The sequence below is a fragment of the Rhincodon typus genome, chromosome 6 (assembly GCF_021869965.1).
Source record: "Rhincodon typus isolate 14 chromosome 6, sRhiTyp1.1, whole genome shotgun sequence".
NCBI lineage: Eukaryota > Metazoa > Chordata > Chondrichthyes > Orectolobiformes > Rhincodontidae > Rhincodon > Rhincodon typus.
The window spans coordinates 23,506,008-23,532,213 of record NC_063337.1 but is presented as its reverse complement, the minus strand read 5'-3'; the positions used below and the strand labels follow the sequence as shown (position 1 = coordinate 23,532,213).

Genomic DNA, 26,206 nt, shown 5'->3' with positions numbered 1-26,206 from the left:
GACAGCATTTTCATCATGTTAACCTACAGATTAGCTGGCAGATAGTTTTGGAAGTATATTAAATATCAATTAAATCAAATTTGCTATTTATATAAGTAGTGACATTATACTTCTGCGCCCATGTTTTCTTGCTAGATGAGTATTTTACACTTAATTTCTATTGAATTTTATTTGTCAGTGACCTGATCAAGAGTTTGCTGGAGGATGCATCTAAAAAAATGCCTGTTAGACTTATTCATGCATGTTCAGATATTAAACATCTTTGCTAACAAAGTTGCTGTAAGTGTGAGCTAAGAGGCATACAGAGAGGAGAACAGGACATTTGGGACTCCAGTGAACAATTGTAAAAACATTTGTTTGTCAATGAGATTGAGAAATAAACTGAAGAAGAACTGAGAAAGAGTCAATTAGAGTGGTGGAATTCAATGATGCAGAGAGACAAAAAAGAAGGTAGGGTGGGAGATGGCTTAAGAGACAAGCAAGAAAAATATTTTAAAATATACTTAAAATCTGAAACAGGAAGTCATAACCTGAAGAAATGAGATGCTGCGTAGATTGGCAATCATTAACTGTTTCCCGGTGTTAAAAGGGTATTTGCACTGTTAGATACTTAATTTCTGGAGTGAGTTGATTGAAAATTTAAGGTGAAAGTGCATTAGCTGCATGAAAATTACTGGAAAATTAAGTACATTTTTGGAAAGCTAACGGTGGAACAGTTGAAATAGGCCAGTGAAATTATAATTACGAGGAAAACTCGTAACTTACTGAGCAAACTGATGGAGGTGCAGTTTGATAAGTCTCTGCATCCTGATGGACTATGTCCTAGAGCCATAAAAAGTTGACTAATGAGGTAGTAGGTACATTGGTGATAACTTCCCAAAATTTGTTGGATTCTAGAAAGGTTCTATCATACGGGAAAGTAGCACATGTAAAACATTGCGGGAGGTAGGAAAAAGGACTCTATAGGCCATTTAACATGACATCTATCATTGGGTAAGTGTTAGAATCAATAACTGAGGAGATTGTAACTGGGCACATGGAACAACTCAAGATATTTGGGAAGAGTCAGCATAGTTTTGTGATAGGGAAATTGCATTTAAGCAATTTATTGGAATTCCTTGAAGCAGTAATCTGCACAGTGGGTAAAGTGGAGTACATTGATGTACTGTATTTGGATTTCCAGAAGGTATTTAACAAGATGCCGCATAAGAGATTATAGTGCATAGTAGGAGCTCATGGCATAGAGGATAACATGCTATCATGGATGGAATTTTGGCTGACTAGCTTAAACAGAGTTTGCATGAATTGGTCTTTTTCAGAGTGGCAGGACATGACGAGTGAGATACCTTAAGAGTCTACGCTGAGTTCTCAATTTTTACAATTTGTATCAATGATTTAGATGAGGGAATGCAGGCATGTTGGCTAAATTTGCAGATAATGAAAGTATATGAAAGAAAGTTATGAAGATGGTGTGACAAGGATGCAGACCAATATTGATAAGTTAAGCAAGTCGGCAAAAATAGGCAAGTAGACTTTAATGTGAGTATGAAAATGCAAGTTGTTCACGTGGGCAGAAAGAATGAAAAAACAGTATTATTTAATTGGAAAATTTCTACAGAATTCTGAGATTCTTAAATATCTAGATGTTCTAGTTCACGAATCATAAACCATTAGTATGCAGAAATAGCAAATTATCAGGAAGCCATATGGGATGCTATCCTTTATTACAAGAGGAATTGAACATAACAGTAGAAATATTATGCTTCTTTTGTACAGGACATTGTTGAAACAAGATTACTATGAGCTGTTTTGGTCTCCTTATTTAAGGAAGGATGCAAATAGTTCAGAGGAGGTTTACTGATTGATACCTGGAATCTTATGAGGAAAGATTGGACAGGGTGGGTTTGACCCTATTGTAGTTTAGAAGAGTGAAGGGTGTTTTGATTGATGTTTAAGGTCCTGAATGGTCTTTGCAAGAGAGATGTGGAAAGGATAATTCCTCTTTTCATGAGTCTTGAACTAGAGGACACTGTTTTAACATTAAGGATTGCCATATAGGACAGAAATGAGGTGATTTTCTTTACTCTCAGAGGTTGTGCAACTTGAGGGTTGTGCCTCAGATGGTAGTGGAGGCAGGGTCATTAAGTATAGGTAGATTATTAAAAATAAGAAGTAGACAGTCTTTGGTTCACTTGCCTCACAGAACATTAGTGAACAGATGAGTTTTATGAGAATTGACAGTCATTACTCTTAGGCTAACGTTTTGTCCTGTGAATAATATTGCCTATACATGGATGGGTATCCGTTTACAAGGATAACAGTTCCAATAGGCTTTTGGAGGTAAGTGCCCAATAGAAAATGAGTAGCCTGCTTTATACCTGGTCTAGTTCATTGTTCAAGTCAATATAAAATTGCCTGACCTGCTGAGCTTTTCCAGCAACTTCAGTTTTTCTTCCTGATTTACAGCATCCGCAGTTCTTATGGTTTTTAACAGAAAAATAATATTGCTTAGAGTGCAAAAACAGCTGTGATTTTTCAGTGTTTATTTAACACAGCTGTCTGTCCAAAACAAATTTCACCCTCCTCGCAATTATGGCAAAATGAGCTTTGTGCAATCTAGCTTACATGTCTCTGCAGAGCTTTAATCACTGACCAGCTTAAGTCAGAATTATGTTTGATTGTTGGCAAAAATTGGGTCATAGTCTTTCTGGGACATTTCTGAAAACAAACTTATGTAAAAATTATGTTGAAAATTTAATAGCTGCTATCCGGTTGGCCTAGGAGTTTCATAAAATTCTGACTGTAACATATCGGGTTTTATTGTGGCCTGGAACAATCTGAAGTGATATGAGCCTGTCTCCCAAAAAAGTGCATGCAATTTATCATCCAAGCCACACCACAATTTTGTGTCAATTATAACATGCAAAGTTTGCAGGAAAAAATGTTTTGAAAGTCAGTTTATTAGTAGAAAAGTATATTTTTCTATTTCAGATCTCTTGAAGATTAACTGCCACAATGGATAAATATGAAGTCATTAAACTCCTTGGAGAAGGAGCATTTGGAAAAGCTTTCTTAGTGAAAGCTAAAGACAACAACAAGCACGTTGTAGTAAAAGAAATTAAAACTGCAAAGGTGAGGTTGAGATTGAAAAGAAGTCTATTTCTATTGGATTATATTGTATGCAAACCTCAGTAGATTTCTGATATGTAAATATTTAGCTACATTTTATTGTTTTTTGTTAGGCAAGTAAATTGTTTAATGTTCTTAATAACAGACATTTTTACAGCCGTTTGTATTTTGTGTTCACAGAAAAAAACTTTCTTATTTAATAGAGTTTATTGAAATGATAATAAAATTCTCTACAATTATATAGTGATCCATGATTAAAATGATAAGGAGTGGATTTATCATGAATAATCACTTGATACTTCCTAGTCCATGATTGATTGGTAAGATTTGATTATTCAATGTATGAAGAATCAAAAGAGGATTGGTGTCCAATTTGGTATCAAACCTGAAGTGGAGAATGCCAGCAAGCTGCCTAGTGAATGGGGAAAGTGTCTTCCAATATAAAAAATTCATCAACATTTCAGATTTCCAAACGATAACAGCAACTTGATGAAAATCATAAAGCAGATGTGGATCCTAATCATAATCATTGTTATCCTCAACAACTTGCTGTTGCGTTGCCACTTTAATGTTGAAAAATAATGTAAGGTGCATCTCAGAGGCATGACGTAAAATAAATGGTGAGCCATGGAGAGATTGTTTTCACTGGAAAGATGGCGGCTGAGAGGAGACCTGTTAGAGGTCTACAAAATTATGAGAGGCATAGATAGGGTGGATAGTCAGAGGCATTTTCCCAGGGTTGAAGTTTCAATTACAAGGGGGTACAGGCTCAAGGTCAGAGGGGGGAAAGTTTAAGGGAGATGTGTGAGGGACGTTTTTCATGTAGAGATTGGTAGCAGCCTGGAATGCACTACTAGAAGAGGTGGTGGAAGCGGGCACATTGAAGACATTTAAGAGGCACCTAGATGGGTACATGAATAGGGAGGGAATAGAGGGATATGGATTGAAAATATGGCAGGTTTGTTTTTAGATTAATTAGGACATGATGGTCAGCACAGGCTTGGAGGGCCAAAGGGCCTGTTCCTGTGCTATACTTTTTCATTAGTTCATTTGTTTGTTCATTTGTTCATTCATAGAAGGGGCGACCGAAAGCTTGGTCACAGTAAACGAATTTCAGTGAGGCTTATAAAAAAGTGAGGAGGCGAATGAAAGTGAGTATTTGTGTAGGGATATTAAACATGGGGGCGAGATGGTTGAAAGTAAGGTTACCATTGTTGGGGTAACTGGAGAGGTTTACATAGGCTAGAATCAGGAGAACAGAGATTTTGGATCTGGAAAACGAAGATGGAAAACATAAAGGCTAGAATACTTTTGTGCATTTATACTGATACTGCAATCTGTCTTTAAATAATGAGTATCAATATTTCTTTAATTGAAGTGAAAATCCATTAAGTTTTTGATTACAGAAGTGAAATGGTTGCTTACATCCCAAAGTCACCTGTGAGGTGCATTCCACTGTTTGAGTGAGTGAGTGGAAGAGGGTTATCTGGGTGTAATTGTGGTGTGAACTTAGGAAGCCCAGCAATGTGTCTTCTGACCATGCTACAGTTTTAGCTGAAGGATATTTTGTAACTGTTTTCTGTAGACTTCTTGCCTGTAGGCAGCTTGAGTGACACTGTATGTCCAGTGCAAAAGCACAAAATCAGGAGGCAGTAGATATGGAGAGGGATGGTACAGTTATGGTAGCATCTTATGATGGAGACAGGGGCAAATGGTGTTGCAGGGTAAAGGTAATGGGTGGAAGGAATAGATGGTCAAGGGAAAGCAGATATTAATTAAGGAATCCTGTCCCAGGTGCCAGGTTCTGATCATGTATTCAACTGTAAACCCCTGTTAGGATTAGAAGATAGGACAGGTACAGCTCAGCCCACAAGCAATGTTGTAAAGCCATATATCTCATGTAAAAAGAGAATATTGAAGATGCAGTCTGAAATAAAACAGAAAATGCTGAAAATGCTCAGCATAGGACTGCCATCTCATTTCTCTTATCTGATGGATTCAGCCCTTTAGCCTCTTTTCACTACTGAGGGAAATCCTGTTCACTGTGATTAAAGTAGAATCACTGTTACAATAAAGGAATGTCATTCCAATATTTTATTGAAATGTCTGCCCAGCCTCCTGACGGTGATTTGTCTCCTATCCCTTGTTCCACCTGTATTCAAACTGGATTTTATTGGTCAGACCATTGAATATAGGAGTTGGGACATTATGTTGAGGTTGTACAAGACATTGGGCCACTTTCGGAGTACTGTGTACAGTTCTGGTTGCCGTGTTTTAGAAGGATATTATTAAATTGAGGAGGGTTCAGAAAAGATTTACCAGGTTGTTGCCAGGCCTGAAGGGTTTGAGTTATAGAGAGAGCCCAGATAGGCTGGAACATTGTTCTCTGGAGCGTAGGAGTTTGAGAGGTGTCCTTGTAGAAGTTTATAAAATTATCAGGGGTATAGATAAGGTGAATAGCAAAGGTCTTTTCCCTAGGGTGGGGGAGTACAAAACCAGGGTGCATATTTTTAAGGTGAGAGGAAAAAGATTCAAGAAGGACCTGAGGGACAACTTTTTTACACAGAGGGTGGGTCATATGTGGAACGACTGCCAGAGGAAGTGGTAGATGCAGGTACAGTTACATTTAAAAGACATTTGGACAGGTACATGAATAGGAAAGGTAGGCAAGTTTAATTTGGGAAACTTGGTTGACATGGACGAGCTGGACCAAAGAGTCTGTATCCGTGCTGTATGACTGTATGACTCTATGATCTGTCATGCTGCCCACTGCAAATGGTCAATGGGAAGTGTTGTTTGATATGGTTTTTGTGACATATGCAGTGTATAAACCTGGCATCACATTGGCACTGAAACTTACTTATCACATGACTCATTTGTGTGGGAAGCAAAACATCTTTTTGGCTTGACAGTACATCACATTCACTAGAAACAAGTACGAGATCATCAGCTGAGCCCGCTGTGTGATGCATTGTGCGTGCTAGAAGCTACATACACAAATACTCAGGACCCTGTTTTATAAAGATAAATGGAATTTGTGAATACATTGCACCTTTACAAAACAAAAGGGTTATGGAGACAGCCATACTCTGCTGCATCCCCATGGCTACACCCTAGTCTGAGAATTAAGATTGACAGTTAATCAGTTTTCAAATCAACCAGTTTAGAGGTGTTATTATGCATCTGCGGAGCAGGTGGGATTTGAACTTAGATCTTCTGGCTCAGAGGCAGGAACAGTATCACTGCACTAAAAGACCCCAACTGTTGGCAGCTAAATGTTCTTACTTTATCTTCACGCCAATTATGGCCCAACCAATCAACATCCACTTTACATTCTACATAAAATGGGGTCTCTTTTTTCAAATCTGTTTCTTATATTGGAGTTTTAATGAGTGCAAGATAAAAAGATTCAAATTCTAGTCTCCTTTTTACAAGAATTAATTTAATTGTAAGGAATTATTTCAACAAAATGTATCAAACATGTTGTTCATGCAACTTGTTATTCACCAGGTTTCTAACCCTAATCATCTTCTTTTCACCATGAGTTTCCTCTATACCTTTACTCTTTGCCAGGGCAGCCTATGGACCTTCCAGTTCCTCCTTGTAAAGTGGCCTAACCAGTCCTCATCCATTATTGTCACCCTCTGTCTGGCCAAATATGTTTTTATATTTCACAAATCCCTTGACTCCGCTCATTTCCTTCAAATGGGAACCCATCTGGGTACTAACTATGTCTGCCATGTTGTGGGATATGTGGAGCATCCTATGTTCCAGACCTGCATATGTCCGTGCCTTCATTTCTTTTTCTCATTCGTTATTGGTAGCAATGATGTAGAGTACTGTGCTTGCCCTGAACTAAGAAACATTTCTTCCAATTGCTACTTCCCTGTTGCCTTCAGTTGATACATTCCTGCCTTCCCTTCTCTATCTCTATTTCTGGGGATGAACCATCAACCAATATAAGACCACTGCCCCCCAGTCACCTTGATTATTCTTCCTCCTACATAAATGTAAGACTATAAGACATAGCAACAGAAGTGGACTATTCAACTCATTGAGTCTGCTGCACCATTCACTGAGATCATGGCTCATTTGAGAATCCTCAACTCCACTTTCCTGTTTCTTTTTTTCTCCATAATGCTCGATTCCCTTACTGATTGAGAATCTGTCTATTTCAACCTGGAATATACTTAACAATCATGCCTCAACAGCCTTCTGCGGTAAAGAATGCCATAGATTCACAACTCTCAAAGAGAAAAAAATTTTCCTCATCTGTGTCTTAAAGGTGTGATAGGTTATTTTGAGATTATGCACTGCATTCCTAGACTATCCCACAAAGAGAAACAACTTTTCCACATTTACCCAGTCAAGTCTTGTAAAAATCTTGTATGTTTCAGTAAGGTTGCCTCTCTTTCTCCTATGTTCCAAAGTGTGGAGGCCCAATCTACTCAACCTTTCCTCATAAGACGGACCCTTCCTTCCTGGTATCAGCCTAGTGAACACTCTCTGAATTGCCTCCAATGCTGATGTATCTTTCTTTAGATAAGGGGCCCATAACTGTTCACAGAATTCCAATTATGCACATACTAGTGCATTTCATAATTTTAGTAACTCCCCCTTACATTAACCTCCATTCCCTTTCAAATAAAGGCCAATATTCCTTTGCCATCCCTATTACCTGCTGAACTTGGATGGCAGCTTTTTTATGTTTCATGGAAGAGGATTCCCAAAAACATCTGTTCTGTAGTTTGCTGCACTCATTCTCTTTTTAAATAATGTTCAGCTCCTCTATTCTTCCTCACATTTTCCCATTATATTCCATCTGCTAAGTTTTTGCCCACTCACTTAACCTGTGTATATTCCTCTGCAGCCTCTTTGCATCATCGTCATCATAAGACCATAAGTCATAGCAGCAGAAATTAGGCCATTCGGCCCATTGAGTCTGTTCTGCCATTTCAATCATGGGTGAAACGTTTCTCAACCCCATTCTCCCACCTTCTTCCTGTAACCTTTGATCCCCTTAACAACCAAGAACCTATCTATCTCTGTCTTAAATATACTCAATGACCTGGCTTCCACAGCCTTCTGTAGCAATGAATTCCATAGATTCACCACTCTCTGGCTGAAGAAGTTTCTCCTCACTTCCGTTCTAAAGGGTCTTCCCTTTACTTTAAGGCTGTGCCCTCGGGTCATAGTCTCTCCTGCTAATGGAAACATCTTCCCAATGTCCACTCTATCCAGGTCTTTCAGTATTCTGTAAAGTTTTCAATTCAATTCCCTCTCATCCTTCTAAACTTCATCGAGTATAGACCCGGAGTCCTCAAACGTTCCTCATATGTTAAGCCTTTCATTCCTGGGATCATTCTTGTGACCTCCTCTGGACCCGGTCCAAGGCTATTACATCCTTCCTCAGATATGGGGCCCATGCTCACAATATTCTAAATGTGGTCTGACCAGACACTTATAAAGCCTCAGAAGTACATTCCTGCTTTTATATTCTAGTCCTCTCGAAATAATTGCCAGCATTGCATTTGCCTTCTTAACTACTGACTCAACCTGCAAGTTAACCTTAAGAGATTCTTGGACAAGGACTCCCAAGTCCCCTTGCACTTCAGATTTCTGAATTTTCTGCCATTTAGAAAATAGTCCATGCCTCTATTCTTCCTACCAAAGTACATGACCTCACACTTGCCCACATTGTATTCCATTTGCCACTTCTTTACCCACTTTCCTAACCTCACTTGCCTATCTGTCTAATTTTGTGTCATCCACAAACTTGATGATAGTACATTCATTTCCCTTATCCAAGGTATTAATATATTGTAAATAATTATGCCCCTATAACTGGTCCCTGTGGTACACCACTAGTTACAGGTTGCCATCATGAAAATGCTTCCCCTTATCCCAACTCTCTGTCTTCTATCAATGAGCCAATCCTCTATCAATACAAATGTACTGCCTCCAATACCATGGGTTCTTTTCTTTATTGAAAAGCCAAAAATGTGATACTTATCAAACACCTTCTAAAAATCCAAAAAAGTTACGTCAATTGCTTCCCTTTTATCCTGCTTGGTACTTCCTTAAAGAATTCTAGTAAATTTGTCAAGCACAAATTCCACTTCATGAAGCCATACTGACTCTGCTTGATCATATTATGCATTTCTAAATGCTCTGCAATCACATCCTTAATAATATTTTGAGATACCAAGAACTGCTGATGCTGGAGTCAGAGTTAACACAGTGTGGAGCAGGAGGAACACAGCAGGTCAGGCAGCATCAGAGTAGGAAAGTCGACATTTCTGATCAGGACCCTCCTTCAGAACTCCTAACCCAAAACGTTGACTTTCCTACTCCTCTGATGCTGCCTGACCTTCATAATATTTTAGCATTTTCCCAAAAAGAGCTGTTAAACTAACTGACCTATAATTTCCTGTTCTTTCTTATCTTCTCTGCCTTGACACCTGAAGAATGAGTGAGACTCCGAAAGCTTGTGTCTTCAAATAAACCTGTTGGACTATAAAAACAAAGTTGCTGGAAAAGCTCAGCAGGTCTGACAGCTTCTGTGAAGGAGAAAACAGAGTTAATGTTTCGGGTCCAATGACCCTTCCTCAGAACTGATGGTGGCTGGGAAAACGTCAGTTTATATGCAGAAAATAGGGAGGTGGGTGGGGTGGGGAGTAAACGATAGGATAGAGCCCAAAGAGAGAGAAAGACAGTTGGACAGACAAAGGAGTTGCTAACGATCAGGCTGGGAGGGTGAGTAGTTGTTTATGGGGACTGTTAGTAACTAACAACAGTGGGTGTGTAACGGCAGGCTATGTGTTAACAAGGCCTGGTGTGTGGGGCGGGGGGCTGGGACATAGGAGAGTTTAGGCCCTAAAATTATTGAACTCAATATTGAGTCCGGAGGGCTGTAGGGTCCCCAAGGGGAAAATGAGGTGTTGTTCCTCCAGCTTGCGTTGGGCTTCACTGGAACAGAGACAGAGATGTTGGCCAGGGAGCAAGGTGGTGCATTGAAGTGGCAGGCAACAGGTAGTTCAGGGTCTTTTTTGCGAGCAGAATGTAGATGTTCTGCGAAGCGGTCTCCAAGTCTACGCTTCCTTTCCTCAATGTAGAGGAGACCACATTGTGAGCACCAAATGCAGTGGACTAGATTCTGGGAAGTGCAGGTGAAGTGTTGCTTCACCTGGAAGGTATGTTTGGGCCCTTGGATACTGGGGAGGGAGGAGGTAAATGTGCAGGTGTTGCAGCTTCGCCGGTTATAGGGGAAAGTGCCGTGGGACTGTGGGGAGGTGCTGGGGGTGAAGGAAGTGTGGACGAGGGTGTCCCAGAGGGAACGGTCCCTGCGGAAGGTGGACAAGGGAGGGGAGGGGAATATGTGTCTGGTGGTGGCATCTTGCTGGAGGTGGCGGAAATGGCGTCTGATAATCTTCTGGATGTGGATGCTGGTGGGATGGTAGGTGAGGATAAGGGGAACCCTATCACTGTTGTGGGAGGGAAGAGAAGGGGTGAGGGCGGAAGTGCAGGAGATGGGACGGACCCGGTTGAGGGCCCTGTCGACAACGGAGCTGGGGAACCCTTGGTTGAGGAAGAAGGTGGACATTTCGGAGGCTCCCTTGTCGAAGTTAGCCTCATCTGAACATATGCGACGGAGACAGAGGAACTGAGAGAATGGGATGGAGTGGGATGGAGTCTTTACATGAAGTGGGGTGTGAGGATGTATAGTCCAGGTAGCTGTGGGAGTCAGTGGGTTTGTAATGGATATTAGTGGCCAGTCTATCCACAGAAATTGGACTATAACCTGGTGTCATGTGATTTTTGACCTTCTAAATAAAATATTGACTCTGTTCTATTCTTCCATTTTCACTGCCTCAGTTGCAGTCTTTTTGATAATGCTGTGTTTAACGTCAGTGCTTCCAATTCGGCTCCCATTTATTTAAATTAAGAATTCTTTTCTTTTCTTTTCACCAAATTTAGCGGTCATCACAGTAGTTACACTTTTACTCTTAACTCTCCCTCCCAGAACCTCAACAGGGCTTCCCTTTGTCCTGACATTCCACGCTACCAGATTTTATATTCATTGGAGCATCCACCATTATTTCTGCCTCTAGGGCAATACCACTAGTAAAAAAATATTTTTGTCTCTTTCCCTGGAAAGACTGTCCTTTTGACAACCTCATGATCTCCAAAATCATCCCCATCCCACACACCTTTTCATGTAAATGCAGGAGATGCATTACCTACCATTCACTTTCACCTTCCCACTGCTCAGGATCTCAAACATTCCTCCCAGGAGAAATGGCATTCATTTGTACTTATTTGAAAATAATGTAGCTTTTATAATTTGTTCAAGGGATGTGCTGCCAAGGCCGGTATTTATTGCACATCCCTAATTGCCTTCAAAAAGGCAGTGGCAGTGAGCTCTCTTCTTGAATTTTTAGTTCCCCTTTCCGATCCCAGTCTGTCCCCTTTATCCTAAGCCTCTAGCACCAATTAAACTGCACAAAAGCTCAAGGAATAGTAACTCATCTTTCAAATTAGCAGTTTATAACCTTGAAGATTTATCAATGAGTTTGACAATATCAGATCATTATCACTTCCATTTTTATGGATGCCTGTTGTTGGTGTTAGTTCTGTTAGCATTTACAGCTCCTCTAGGCTGATATTTTAACTCTTCTGCCATTATCAGTACCTTTTGACTTGCCTTTTATTCATTTTTGTCTTTTAGTAATTGTGTCTACTCTATGATAGACCTATCATTTTGTTCTTTCTTCCCCTTGTCTCCATATTTGCTTAAATTGGGGATCAGTTAACTCAGTTAGCTGGACAGCTGCTTTGTGATTCACAGCAATGCCTCCAGCATAGTTTCAATTCCTGCACGGGCTGAGGTTTCCATGAAGGACTCTCCCCTTATCTAAGGCATGATGAGCCTCAGGTTAAACCACCACCAGTCATTTCTCTCCAGTGAGAGGACAGCCCTAAGGCCTAGTAAGACTATGGCGACTTTACCTTTACTTGTTTAAAACCTGTTACTCCTCTAACCTTTGCCAATTCTGACGAAAGACCAACAACCTGATATAGTAACTCTATTTTAATCTCCACAGATGCTGCCTGGCCTGCTGATTATTACTTTCTACAGATTTCCTTTTTTGTGTTTATTTTCAGGTGCACCAGAAAGAAAGAGAAGCTGCCCTTAAAGAAGTGACACTGATGGACAAAATGAAGCACCCCAACATTGTTAAATATTTGGACTCATTTGAAGGTCTTTGTCTGATAGAAATGCCAAATACTGCAGAATTTTAGTTGTCTGCTGGTTTGACTTAGTCAACCAACAGAATACAAGTCCAGAAAGATACCTGCAATCCATATCACTGTAATTCTGTTCCTCAGAAAATTTCCTATTCTACTTAGCTCTGTGCCTCAACTGCCCAACTCTGAAATCTGGACAGAGCTAGCACTTAACACTATCTCTTCTCTCCTATTTTCCTTTGCAGCAAGCTGATATTAGGAGGTAGAGCTAACTCAGAGTCCTTAAAGGGTTACATTAAAAATAAAAACTAATGACTCCGATGTTATGGAAGTCACACATAATCTAGGCTGACACTTCAGGGAGTCCTGGGTTTTGTCAAGTTCAGTATTGTCACTTTCTTATAAAGAAAGACCAGGTGATCAATGCAAGGAAAGTATTGGTCTTCCATGCCCTAAATCCTGGCCCTGCCATCCACCTCATAAATCCCTCCAGAAATCTCCTTCAACATATCTTCATACTGATAGACAATACAATCAATGTCTTTGGAACTTCTTGCCTCAGAGAGCTGCGGGCGGACGTTTTGTGTATATTTAAGGCTGAGATAGATAGATTCTTGCTCAGTAGGATCAAGAGTGTCGAAACTAGATATAATGAAGAATTTTGGATTAGCTGTGATCCTGTTGAATGGTGGAGCAGGCTCAAAGGGCTGAATGGCCTACTCCTATTCCTACTTATTATGGGCATTAGCTGCCCGTTTTGTGACAGGATAACAGTCATCTCCTGTTGGTAAAATATTTAAGAGGTCTCGGAGTTAGAAATACTGGGACAGTTTTCTTTTATAGCAGTTGAGTTTTTAACTACTCCTGCTCCCACAACTGGTACAAAAATTGCCAAGAATTAAAGTCAAAACTATGATCTGGGACTGGAAAGGGCTGGCTATAAGCTTTCTTAAAACCTGTTTAAAAATATAAAGAAGTATTTTTGCTTACAGGATTCACCTGTAAAAAATAACACTTCGGAATGATTCACAAATGGAATAATATTGAGCTGTCATTTACAGAGGGGCAAAGCCTGTTTATAGTAATGGAATATTGTGATGGTGGTGACCTGATGCACAGAATTAACATGCAGCATGGAGTTTACTTTACAGAGGAACAGGTAAGAACTAAATTAACTAAACTGAATGGAACACCAATTTTTGTTCCTTGATATACCATTTTTTTTACGTCAAACTTTGTGAATTATTTCTTTTTGGAGCTTAGAATGGAGTTTACATTATTGGGCACTGACAGCTGAGACACTGTTACTTCATTGTTTAGCCAGGAGATTATAGACAGTGGGATTTTGGAACTAGTTTACATTTATTCACGATGATTTATTTCTTGATCTTTCTATAGCTAACTTAAAGAAATCATTTTTCTGAGCTGCACCTGAAACAAATTCTAACTCATATTAAACTCTGTTGGTGGCACCTTTTCTTGCACTAAATTCTGTTTCCATCACTTTGGCCTTACCACCCCCAATGGGTTGCAGTTACAATGTATTAAAAACAAAATCATTTATCCTTGCTTACAAATAAATGCCTTTATTGCTCAGACCATTGAGTATAGGAATTTGGACATCATGTTGCAGTAGTACAGGACATTGGTGAGGCCACTTTGGGAATACAGTTCTAGTTGCCCTGCTATAGGAAGGATTACTAAATTGGAAAGGGAGCAGTAAAGATTTACAAGGAATTTATGGGGACTGGAGAGTTTGAAGAGAGGCTGGATAGGTAGGGACATTTTTCACTGGAGCGTAGAGGTGGAGGGGTGACCTTATAGAGGTTTATAAAATCACGAGCGGCACAGATAAGGTGAATAGCAAAGGTCTTTTCCCTAGGATGGGGGAGTTCAAAAGTAGGGGGCATATTTTTAAGGTGAGAGGAAAAGGATTTAAAAGGGACCTGAGGGACAACCTTTTCACACAGACAGTGGTTCATATGTGAAATGAACTCTCAATTGGTAGATGCAGGTACAGTTACAACATTTCAAAGACATTTGGACAGGTACCTGAATAGGAAAGGTTTAGAAGCATAGGAGCCAAACACCGACAAGTGGGACTAGTTTAGTTTGGAAAACCTTGTTGGCATGGATGAGTTGGGCTGAAGGGTTGTTTCCATGCTGTATGACTCTGTGATTCTATAAGCCCCTGTGATTTGTTAAAAAAATCACTGCAGTCTTTTCCAACATTTCATGGCACAGCTTCAGAACTTTCTGAAGAAAGGTCACTGGACCCAAAACTGCTTTCTCTTCAGAAATTCTGCCAGATCCACTGAGTTTCTCCAGCAATTTCTGTTTTTGTTCAGGAGCATTCAGCCTTTTCTACCCTGTGGAGCTCCATTTCTAAATATCTTTCTGGTTTGCTTCTTTTTTCAGCCAAGTATTTGATAAAGTATCTCACTCTTCCTCTAATTTTGACCTGTGCTTTTTTGTAGGGAATGCTTTGGGATGTTTTAATATATTAAGGACAAATACATGTTGTACTTGTCCAAGCATTAGTAAATCCTTGAGCTTGATTTTAGTGAATAATGTATGTGTGAGGCTCAAGGTTTGGGTGCAACTAGATTGTCAGAAAATCTGGAGGCCTTATTGAATTTAGCAGCAGCGCATCATTATAAACATTTTCAGAGTCCCAGTTGACATCAGTGGGAACAAAAGTTAGCAAGAGTTTGCATTGTCAGTGGAAATCAAAGCTGAAGGTGATCTATGGGGAATGTTGTGGTTGGGAGTTCTCTGGCAATAAGGGGAGACTGGGCACACAAAGAGTTCTGAGGAAGGTAAGTGTAAAAAGCTTGTCTTGACTCTTCCTGTAATGATTCTGTTGCTGGGGTGCAGTCAATGCAGGACACACTTTGATTTTAAGTGAATGCACCCAAGATGTTATTGGACTGCAACTTCTGAATGTTAAGTAGGGTGTCACCTGTCCTTAACGGGAGCTATATTTATGCTTTACTAAAATTACAATGACTGCGAACATGCCATGTTGTGCCTGGGAGCTGTGTGTTTTAAATGTTAATCTTGAGCTGTTGGTTTTCGTAATTAATTGCTTTATACTCAAAAATGTATGGCTGACATTCCATAACCCTTTTTTAGGTTTTGGACTGGTTTGTGCAAATTTGCTTAGGGCTGAAACACATTCATGACAGAAAGATCCTGCACAGAGATATCAAAACACAGGTAAATGTTGGAGGGGCAAAAAACTAGCTTTGAAATAATAATAATTAGACATATTTAGTTGTTTTGGAATAAAATCTGCATTTTTTGGTGTTGTCAAGAACATTTTACATTCCAACCATTTTGTGGTTTTAAATACTGATATTATTTTAAACCATATAACCGGGTACAGTCTACTTAAAAGGCTCGGGTGCTGAATTGTTCACAGTCGTTTTGAAATATTATTGATATACTGAAACCATTTGGACTGAAGTTGATTAAATTTCTGCGAGCATGGCAATATATCTGAAATTAATAAAAGTCCGTACATTAAATTAACACCATGCTATTGTGTATCTCATGGTTTATTATTAACCTAGTGAGGGATTTCCAAATTTTTAGAAATTCTAACTTTGTAGGGACTCCTGCACTTGTTGTTCACTTGTCTGTTCTTTGTGAATGGTATATAGTCCTTTATGCTGGTAGATATTGATATTGTAACTTCTTTTTACTGTACCCTGCTCGCTGTTATTAATACCAATTTCTGTCATTTGCATTTTTTCTACTTTTTTATTGTTTCTTTTGGCACATAAATTTACATTCTTGGTTAAAGTATTGTGAAACGTATACTTTGCACTCTAAGGTTCATCTAGGCATTAAATTAACTTTCTCAGATAGTTGTGCATATTTTGAGACCAACTACATGTGCCATCAGAGTTGAAGTCAGAAGATAAGTTTAAGGAGACAGATGAGAGGATTTCTTCACACAAGCTGTGGCTGGTTGCCAGCTGCTTTATTTATCGGTCTCTTGTACCTTTGCATGTTTCTAAACCTTTGAGCATTTGTCTTTATGAAGTTTTGATGATTTAGTTTACTTTCCTTCTTTCCACATTTTTCTTGCACTTGTCATTTCCTCATGCTGAGAAATCCTTAGTGACACCAGTAAGTCTGCAAGAGCTGTCCAGAGACTATGTATTCTTCCTCTTGGTAGAGTATTTAACCATTGTTCAATGTCTCTTTGCTGTATTCTGACACTTCATGGAATTCCAGTGAACTGAACTACAGTATAACGTTCCTTTCTTTACCCTAATATATGTTAATAATTTGCTGCTATATAGTGATATGTTATGCAGTCTCATTAAATAATTTTTTAGCACTCTGCAAAAACTCAATTCAATTTCATATCAAGAATAAACAGTAGTTTTGAACATGGAAAACATTACCATAGTTTGCTAAGACCAAAAGCCATGGTTGTTAATGGGAATTTAAGCTACTGTGTTTAGTGTGGTGAATAAAATGGAATATATTTTTATCCATAGAACATTTTCCTTTGTAATAAAGGAGTAACTGTAAAACTTGGAGACTTTGGAATTGCACGAATGTTGAACAAGTAAGTTTCCATTAACTAAAAGCATTAAAGCACGGGCTTTTAAGCAAGTTAACCGGTAAGAAAAGGTTTACTATGATGTTACCAGGAATGAAGGACTTCTCCGTTATGTGAAGCATTTGGAAAGGTCAGGACTACTCCCTGAAAAGAAAAAAATTAAATCATGACCCAATACGATTTTTCAGGACGATGTGTCAAGAATTTTACAAGTATGCGTAAGGGATTATGGACAAAATGCCCTTTGTGACACCCATGTCCCTTACCTCCATTGCCTCTCCACCTTCTCCCACCTCTGTCTCTACAACTACTCCCTACCTCCACCGAGTCTGTGACCTGTACCCCACCTCCACTCATGTAGGTCTGGGGAACCATGGCCAAACCTCCTGCAGATCCAAAGAAATACCAGCTGTGGCCACTGCTCTCAATCGTGCTGCAAGTACTGGTTATCTCAGCGGAATGCCAATCCTAGTGGGTTCCTAATTGAGTGGGAGGTCCAACACTCTGCGGGGAAGTGCCTGATTATCTCAGAATTTAAAATAAAATATTCATTTGTGGGATGTGGGCATTGCTGGCTGGACAGCATTTGTTGCGTATCCCTAGTTGCCCTTGAGAAGCTGATGGTGAGCTGCCTTCTTGAACCACTGCAGTCCACCTGCTGTGGGTTGATCCACAATACCATTGGTGGGCCAGGATTTCCAGGATTTTGACCCAGCAACAGTGAAGGAATGGCAATATATTTCCAAGTCAGAACGGTGAGTGGCTTGGAGGGGAACTTGAAGGTGGTGGTGTTCCCATATCTCTGCTGCCCTTGTCCTTCTAGATGGAAGTGGTTATGGGTTTGGAAGGTGCTGTCTGAGTATCTTTGTTGAATTTTTGCAGTGCACCTTGTAGATAGTAAACACGGCTGCTGCTGAACATTGGTGGTGGGGGGAGGGGATGCTTGTGGATGTCATGCCAATCAAGCGGGCTGCTTTGTCCTCGATGGACAAGCTTTGTCAAGCTTCTCGAATGTTGGGGCTGCACTCATCCAGGCAAATGGGGAGTACTCCGTCACACTCCTGTCTTGTGTCTAGTAGAATGTAGACAGGTTTTGGAGAGTCAGGAAGTGAGTTACTCACCGCACTATTCCTAGCCTCTGACCTACTAGTGTATCATGTAGGACCTCCCAGAAGAAGCAGCACAGAGTTTGAACTGATTCTGTAACTATGGCTGACAACCATGTTGCACTCATGAATTGCATTGAATATCTGTAACGCAGAAGCTTTTAAACAAATGGCTCATAATAGGCTCTTTTTACATTAAAACTCTCAGTATCAGCAAGGAAATGTTGCTAAACTACAGACTACCATTTTTATTCTGTTGCCTGGCTATGTTTTTATGATATTTTATTGCAAACTCCAGTAATCTATCTTTGTCTTTCTTATTGTCCTCATTATAATTTATCCTGCTGCAAAGTTGGTTCTATTTTAAGATTATATCATACACAGTTTCTGCAAATTTTGCAAAGCTGTAATATTGAATTGGATTTTATGGGGTGCTGGGTTTCTTGCACTTTGGATATACAAATAAATATATTGCTTCCTCATGGTGATCGTGACAGTAGAATTGATTGTTCTCCTTTTGTCATATGGTTTTATGCCCACATCCAGGAGTTTGAGTTTATGACAGATTTGTCTTTAGGTTTAGACTTCCTTAGAACATCTGTTGCTCATTAATACTAAGTACAAATATACATAGTAATCTGAGATATATCAGGCTCTAAGCTAACTGTTAGATTATTAAGAATATATTTCACATATGCTTCTCTCTCCAAATGTAATAACCTTTGCCCACACTGTGCTATTTAAGTCCAGTTGGGAGCAGCATTGTGTCATCATCAACACATTTCTCCAGGGCTCTAAAGGCCTTACACAACAGTACTTAGTGTATTGGTGGATTCCTCTCCTCAGTGCAGTTCCTGGCCTTTTTAAAACACCCATCAGTGCCAACTTCTGGAAATAAAAAGCCACAATACCCATTTTCCCCTCCAAAACTCCTGATCATAACGTTATTTCTCGAATCCATGCCCATCTCAATCACAATTATTTATTTAAGGATAGAATTTAATGGTCCCTCCATGGAGGTTTTGTTCAGAGGTGGGAGAAAATGAGTGGGAGTTGGAGATCCCACTATCTTCCTGACTCCTGCAGGTCCAGCTCCGGGCAGGAAGCATGGAGGGAATATTCCCACCCGGAGCTCTTAAGTAACCAATTAAGACTCTGATTCCACTGTTTGTGGAACTTAATCAGCAGCAGGTAGGACAATGCGGGCTTACTTTGTGGGCAGCCATAAAGCAAACAGATGGCCTTTGGCGTAGTTTGGTGCTGGCTGGTCCCTCATTCTCAGGCACTGTGCACCAGATGAAGTGCTCTACCATCTGGGAGGAAGAAGTCTGTGGAAGATTATCCTCACATCCTCTACGGCCTGATTGTTAACCTCCCTTCATCCCTTACCAGTGATCACCCCTTCCCGGTTCCCTGATGATATTGCTGGGGAGTGCTGCCAGCCTGTAAATAACCACCAACTCTCAATGACAGAACCTTTCACCCTTCATTGGCTTTGATTCCACGGGAGGACACATATCATGATAAGCAGCAGAATCACATCAGCTCCACTGGATCTGTCTGTGGTAAGGTTGCTACTGGTTTTCAGGCCAGGGGCTATGTTGTCCGCCACAACCGTTAAATTATTTCCTGATCTCGCCAATTTTTCTTTACTTCCATAATCAGGTTTCCAGTAAGTTTTTGCTTTAGAATCTAAGAACCAGGAGCAAGAGTAGGTAATTCAGCCCCTAGGGCCTGCTCTGCCATTTGATATGATCATAGGTGACCTCATCTTGGCCTCAACTCCACTTTTCCGTCCAGTCCCCATAACCCTTTAACCCATTACTAATTAAAAACCTGTCTATCTCCTCCTTAAATTTGTTCCGTGTCCCAGAGTTTAATGCACTCTGGAGTCATAAATGTGTCAAGTTCGAGAGAAGTAATTCCTCCTTCCCCTCCCCCATTTCTGAAGAAGGGTCCAGACCCGAAACGTCAGCTTTCCTGCTCCTCTGATGTTGTCTGGCCTGCTGTGTTCATCCAGCTCCGCACCTTGTTATCCTAGACTCCAGCATCGGCAGTTCCTACTATATCTGAGTGAATTCCTCCTTATTGCTGTTTTAAATCTGCTACCCCTTAGCCTAAGACTATGACCTGCCATTCTAGACTCCCTCACAAGGAGAAACATCTGCTTTATATCTACTTTGTTAACCCCCTTTAGTATCTTAAATACCTCAATTAGATCTCCACTCATCCTTCCAAACTTTAGTGACTATAGGTTTTAACTGCTCAATCTGTCTTCATAATACAAGCCTTTCATTTCTGGAATTAATCTAGTAAACCTTCTCTGAACTTTATCCAATGCAATTAAATCCTTCCTCAAGTAAGGGCACCAAAACGGTACAGAGTATTCCATATACAGTTTCATCAATTCCTTGCACAATAGCAACAATACTTCCCTACTGTTATAGTTCTTTAGTTTGCATAACAGTAGAATGGGGGCAACTTGTCAAGACTTAATCATAGCGAATGAAGAAAACCCACTTAAGAATAAGAAAAATGTTCAGATTTCCTTTTTAATTTCTCTTACAATTTCAAAGTTTACTTCCAGCAGAAGTGGACCAATGAGATCTGAAGTTATTGTACGTCCTTTTCTTTTGGGGGGGCGCGGGTGTGGTGGGTGGTTAACTATTAAGTCAGATGTGAGTCAAATAAAGCTGGTCATTATTCAAAAATATTGTGTGTGTTTTAAATCAATTAAAATGCTAACTACTTCAACATAATGTTTTAGTCTTAAGAGACATACAATGCATTAAAATGCAACCAGAGTTCAGGATGGTTTAGAAAATGTCAAGTACTTTAGCTTGCATCTTATAATTTTGTTGCTTTTTTTGTTATTTTAATTTGCTTTTCTCTTTTATTCTTCTAGTACCATGGAGTTAGCACATACACGTATAGGAACGCCATACTATTTATCCCCTGAGATATGTGCGAACCAACCATACAATAACAAAACGTGAGTGTAAATTTGTTTTAAACAGCCTGTTGCATTTTTGTAGTGCTTTGTAGCACAACCCATACTTTGTGTCTAATTTTGGTTGGGTACACATTCACTTAAACTCAGTCACTCAAGACTAAGAAAAATGACTGACTGCAGTTTAAATGCCTATACAGCATTTTAGGCTTCAACAATTATAGGCTTGAGAGAGAATCAATTCATATTCAATGCTATCTTATTGTATGTGACTGACATTTAAATTTAAATGGTCTGATATTCAGCAAGTTCTAATAATCGACGACACTAAGCTGGGTGGCAGTGTGTGCTTTGAGGAGGATGATACGAAGCTGCAGGGTGACTTGGACAGACTGGCTCAGTGGGGAAATACTTGGCAAATGCAATATAATGTGGACAAATGTGAGGTTATCCACTTTAGTTGCAAAAACAGGAAGGCAGATTATTATCTGAATGGTGGCAGGTTAAGAAAAGATGAGATACAACAAGACCTGGGTGTCATGGTGGAACAGTCACTGAAGGTTGGCATGCAGGTGCAGCAGGTGGTGAGGATAGCTAATGGCATGCTGGCCTTCATAGCGAGAGGATTTGAGTATTGGAGTAAGGATGCCTTTCTGCAGTTATACAGGACCTTGGTGAGGCCACACATTGAGTATTATGTGCAGTTTTGGTCTCCTAGTCTGAGGAAGAACGTACTTACTATTGAGGGAATCCAGTGAAATTTCACCAAATTGATTACCAGGATGGCAGGACTGTCATTTGAAGGAAGCCTGGATCGACTGGGCTTGTACTTGCTGGAACTTAGAAGAATGAGGTGGGATCTCATGGAAACATTGAAAATCCTGATGGGACTGGATAGGTTGGATGTGGGAAGAATGTTCCTGATGTTGGGAAAGTCCAGAACTAGGAGCCATAGTCTAAGAATAAGGGGGAAGCCACTTAGGACTGAGATGAAGAAGGATTTCTTCATTCAGAAAGCTTTGAACCTGTGGAATTCTCTGCCACAGAAAGCTGTTGGTGCAAGTTTGTTAGATATATTCAAGAGGCAGCTGGACATGGCCGTTATGGCTAAGGGGATCAAGGGGTATAGAGAGAAAGCGGGAATGGGATACTGAAATTGCATGATCAGCCATGATCATATTGATGGTGGTGCGGGCTTGAAGGGCTGAATGGCCTGTTCCTGCACCTATTTTTCATGTTTCTATCTGAAATTCTTTGAATGGAGGCATCCACTTCCAACTGTGTTGACGCTTCCTACAGAACATGGAGACCATCCTATCAATCAGGAAAACGGAGAGTGGGGTCCACCAGAATGGAACCTCAGATGATAGCCCTGACAGCATTTGTTGCCCATCCTCAATTGCCCATGAACTGAGTGGCTTGCTTGCCATCAGAGGACAGTTAAGAGTCAACCACGTTACATGTGAATCTGGTGTCACATGGAGACCAGACCTGATAAACGTGGCAGGTTTATTTCCTTAAAGGACATTAGTGAAGCAAATGGGTTTTTAATTTCATGGTCACCATTACTGAAACCAGCTTCCGATTCCAGATGTTTAATTATTTGAATTTAGATATCACCATCTGCCATAATGGAATTTGAACCCATGGTATTACTTTGGGAGTATTAGTCCTGTGATGTTACAACTACCCTATTGTCTTCCTTTAATCTAGTCAGAAAATTATCCTTGGTGTAGAAATCCTTCTTGTATGAAAAGATTGCTGTGTAAATAGGCATTTCAGTTTGCTGAGTCATTTTGAAGACAATATTTTTGGCTTGAAACTTGTCACAAAATGCAAATGTAAAGATAATGAGTCATTTAAATCCTCTCTCTCTGTTAAGTGTTTTATTCTTCATATAGCATGAATTTAAATAGAACCTGCTTAATTGAGAGCATAAGGATCAGGGTATAGGCAGAAGCTGTAGTATTAGTTTGCAAAGATGATACAATGTCTTTTAAATGCCCCGTGTCTTTTTGACTAGGGTAAAGCATATTTAAACAGAATATGTTTTGAAGGGAGAGACAATTTTAATTATAAGCTGACCAGTGTTTTGCCCAATTCTATATTTTCATATTTTAAAATGTGTATGAAAGTCAAGCTTTGTGAAAATCTTCGTAATAATTCATAATTATGCTTAAATCTATAAAAAAGAGGCATAATCTAATCACAACTATTTACACCTCAATATTATTGTTTGCCTTCATGTATGTGTAACCGTTTTATTTTTTTAGTGATATTTGGTCTCTCGGATGTGTCCTGTATGAGTTAGCCACTCTGAATCATCCAGTAAGTATAGTAATAATTAGACATAACAGCAAGAGCATGTATTGAAGAGCATCCCAGTGTTCTAGAAAACTAATTTACATCATAAATTCAAGAATAAGGGTGTTAACATCTGCCAATATAAGCAATTTATCTAAGACATTGAAGTAATACTCACTTAAATGAGACAACGTAACTGTTTTAAATAATTACACTTTACCTAGGTTCTACAAGTTACATACAAGTGGATAACTGCTGGAATTTAGGGCACAGGTATATGGTACATTTGCAAGTTTATATGCACTGGAGTGAATTTCTACATAGGTTCTCTGCTTTATCTTTGGAAGAGTTGAAACAGTAAATCTTGAAAAACGATAAAGTGAACGTGCAAGTGAATGCATGGATATTTATCCCTCACCTCATTGTACCATGCATGATCTGCGTAAAGATTTTCCAGATTTTGGAGTAAGCCAGAGTGTATTTTTTTCCAGCTAATCTAATCTTTTACATTAATTGTGCTTATTATATAGATGGTAAGGTCACAGATTTGCATTGGTGGATCATCTCCAATTATTTCCTTTTTTCAAAATTCATTCCTGGGTGAAGGTGTCGGTAGCTAGGCCAGCATTAATTACCCATCCTTAATTGTCTAGAGGGCAGTTAAGACTAAACCACTTTGCTGTGGGTCTGGAGTCACATATAGGCCAAGACCAGGTAAGGATGGCAGTTTCCTCCCCTAAAGAGCTTTGACTTGCAATATAAAGGCTATCCCTGTTCTTATGCATAACATTTATGTGGTGTTGCCAGCGTGAGTGCAATACTTTGCTGCTTAAAACTGATTGGTATCCTAGCTAACACAACCAGTAGATTATATTCTAGAAGTATATATATGAGGCTGCAACAATCTCGTGGTATGATGTATGTTTACCATGGATAAGTCTAAGTAAGTTATCAAGAAATGGCAGACCACGAGAGTTAACGTATTCCAGGTGTGGCCTCACCAATGCCCTGTACAATTGCAGCAAGACATCCTTGTTCTTGCACTCAGATCCTCTCACTATGAAGGCCAACATACAGTTTGCCTTCTTTACTCTCTGCTGCACCTGCAGGCTTACTTTCAGCGACTGGTGCACAAGGGCACCCAGGTCTCATTGAATGTTCCCCTCTCTCAATTAACAGTGATCCAAATAATAATCTACCTTCCTACTTTTGTTACCAAAGTGATAACTTCACTTTTATCCACATTATACTGCACCTGCTATGCATTTGCCCATTTAGCCAGCCTATCTAAATCACACTGCAACATTGCTGCATCCTTCTCACAGCTGATTCTTTCACCCAGCTTTGTGTCATCTGGAAATTTTGAGGTATTACATTTAGTTTAGGTATTACTTTCATCTAAATTATTAGCATATTTTGTGAATAGCTGGAGTCTTTGTACTGTTGAAACAAAGAGTATGAGTGCTGACAAAACCTTGGCTGCAATGCCAGATTCTTATGCAGCAGAGCTAACCATACTATTAACCAGGCTGTTCCAGTGCAGCTACTACCTTGGGGATATCATTGCTCAGCCATGTCCTGTCCAATAAAATGCAGGACAAATTCCAATCTGGTCAAATACCACCTCGTCACTCTACTGTCAATCATCAACAAATTAATGGAAGATATCATCCAAGTGTAAAAACACAGCACTTACACAGCAATAACCTACTTACTTGGTGGATCTCTGTGTGACTGGCTGTGTGAAAATAAAGTTGTGTTTTTAGGGCACTTGTGGTGCAGTAGTAGTATCCCTACCTCTGGCCCTGAAGGCCAGGATTCAAGTTTCACCAGCTCCTGATGTATCTGAACAGTTTGATTTAAAACACATAACTTAGGTTACATTAATTTGTTGGTTCCATCAAGACCACTGAGCTTCTAGACCTCATTACAGCCTTTGCTCGCCTTCAGCAAAAAAAGAATTCCCTGGGTCGAGTCATAACCAGCACAAAGGAAGGTGGTTGTGGTCATTAAGACCAATTATGTCAGTCCGAGGATATTGTTGCAACAGTTCCTTATGACAGTGATCTAGGTCTAACTATCTATCAATGACCTTCTCTCCAACTTATAGTCAAAGCTCGGGATATTCTCTGATGATTCCATGGTGTTTGATACTGTTCACAACTCCTTAGGTATTGAAGTATCTTGCCCATCACCTTAAACATTGACTTCCTCTACCTCCAATGCACCATGGCAGTGGTATACACCGCCTGCAAAATACACTACAGCAACTCAGGGAGGCTTATTCAGCAGCATCACCCCACACCCCCAGCATCTAGCACTTAGCAAGGCAAGAGCACCAGCTGCAGGGGAAGACTGTACATTTTTTACACATCATCCTGACTAGGAAATATACCACTGTGCCATCATCATTGTTGGATCAAACTCCTAGAATTCTATATGTAACAAAACTGTTGGAATAACTTCACGTGGACTGCAACAATTCAATTAGGTAGATTACCGCCATATTCTCATGGGCAATTAGGAATGGGAAAATTATGCTGGCCTTGTTGATGTCACCTTTAAACCCCGAAATGCATAAAACAAAACTGCAGAAACCTTGGCTTTAACAGTGATACCCATATTCCTGTAAATAAATATGATAGCCTCATTTTGATCTCACAGCTCTTGTGGCTAAGAATATGAATTTAAAATTTATCAGCCCAATGAACAACAGATTTACTGCAGGATTTAAATTTGAGAGTTGGTAGATGCATTCTCACTAAAAATAAAATCCTTAGGTTGAATGTTTGAGAGGAGATAATAGTCCTGCATTAGAGCCAAAAATGTGAGGTGATCCTGTTCCAACAGGCAGCCAGGCCCTGATGCAGCATTTTTCTGTCATGAGCC

At 39.8% G+C, this 26,206-nt stretch overlaps 1 protein-coding gene across 1 annotated transcript in view; it reads left to right on the top strand.

The window, feature by feature from the left end:
- Nucleotides 1-26,206, top strand: part of LOC109932445 (serine/threonine-protein kinase Nek5) — a 69,119-nt gene that overhangs the window by 9,361 nt on the left and 33,552 nt on the right. The window contains 7 exon segments of the mRNA XM_020531613.2: nucleotides 2,992-3,132; nucleotides 12,295-12,391; nucleotides 13,440-13,537; nucleotides 15,514-15,597; nucleotides 16,893-16,963; nucleotides 20,969-21,055; nucleotides 23,287-23,341. Coding sequence (XP_020387202.2) covers nucleotides 3,016-3,132; nucleotides 12,295-12,391; nucleotides 13,440-13,537; nucleotides 15,514-15,597; nucleotides 16,893-16,963; nucleotides 20,969-21,055; nucleotides 23,287-23,341 — 609 coding nt within the window. The 5' untranslated portion in view covers nucleotides 2,992-3,015.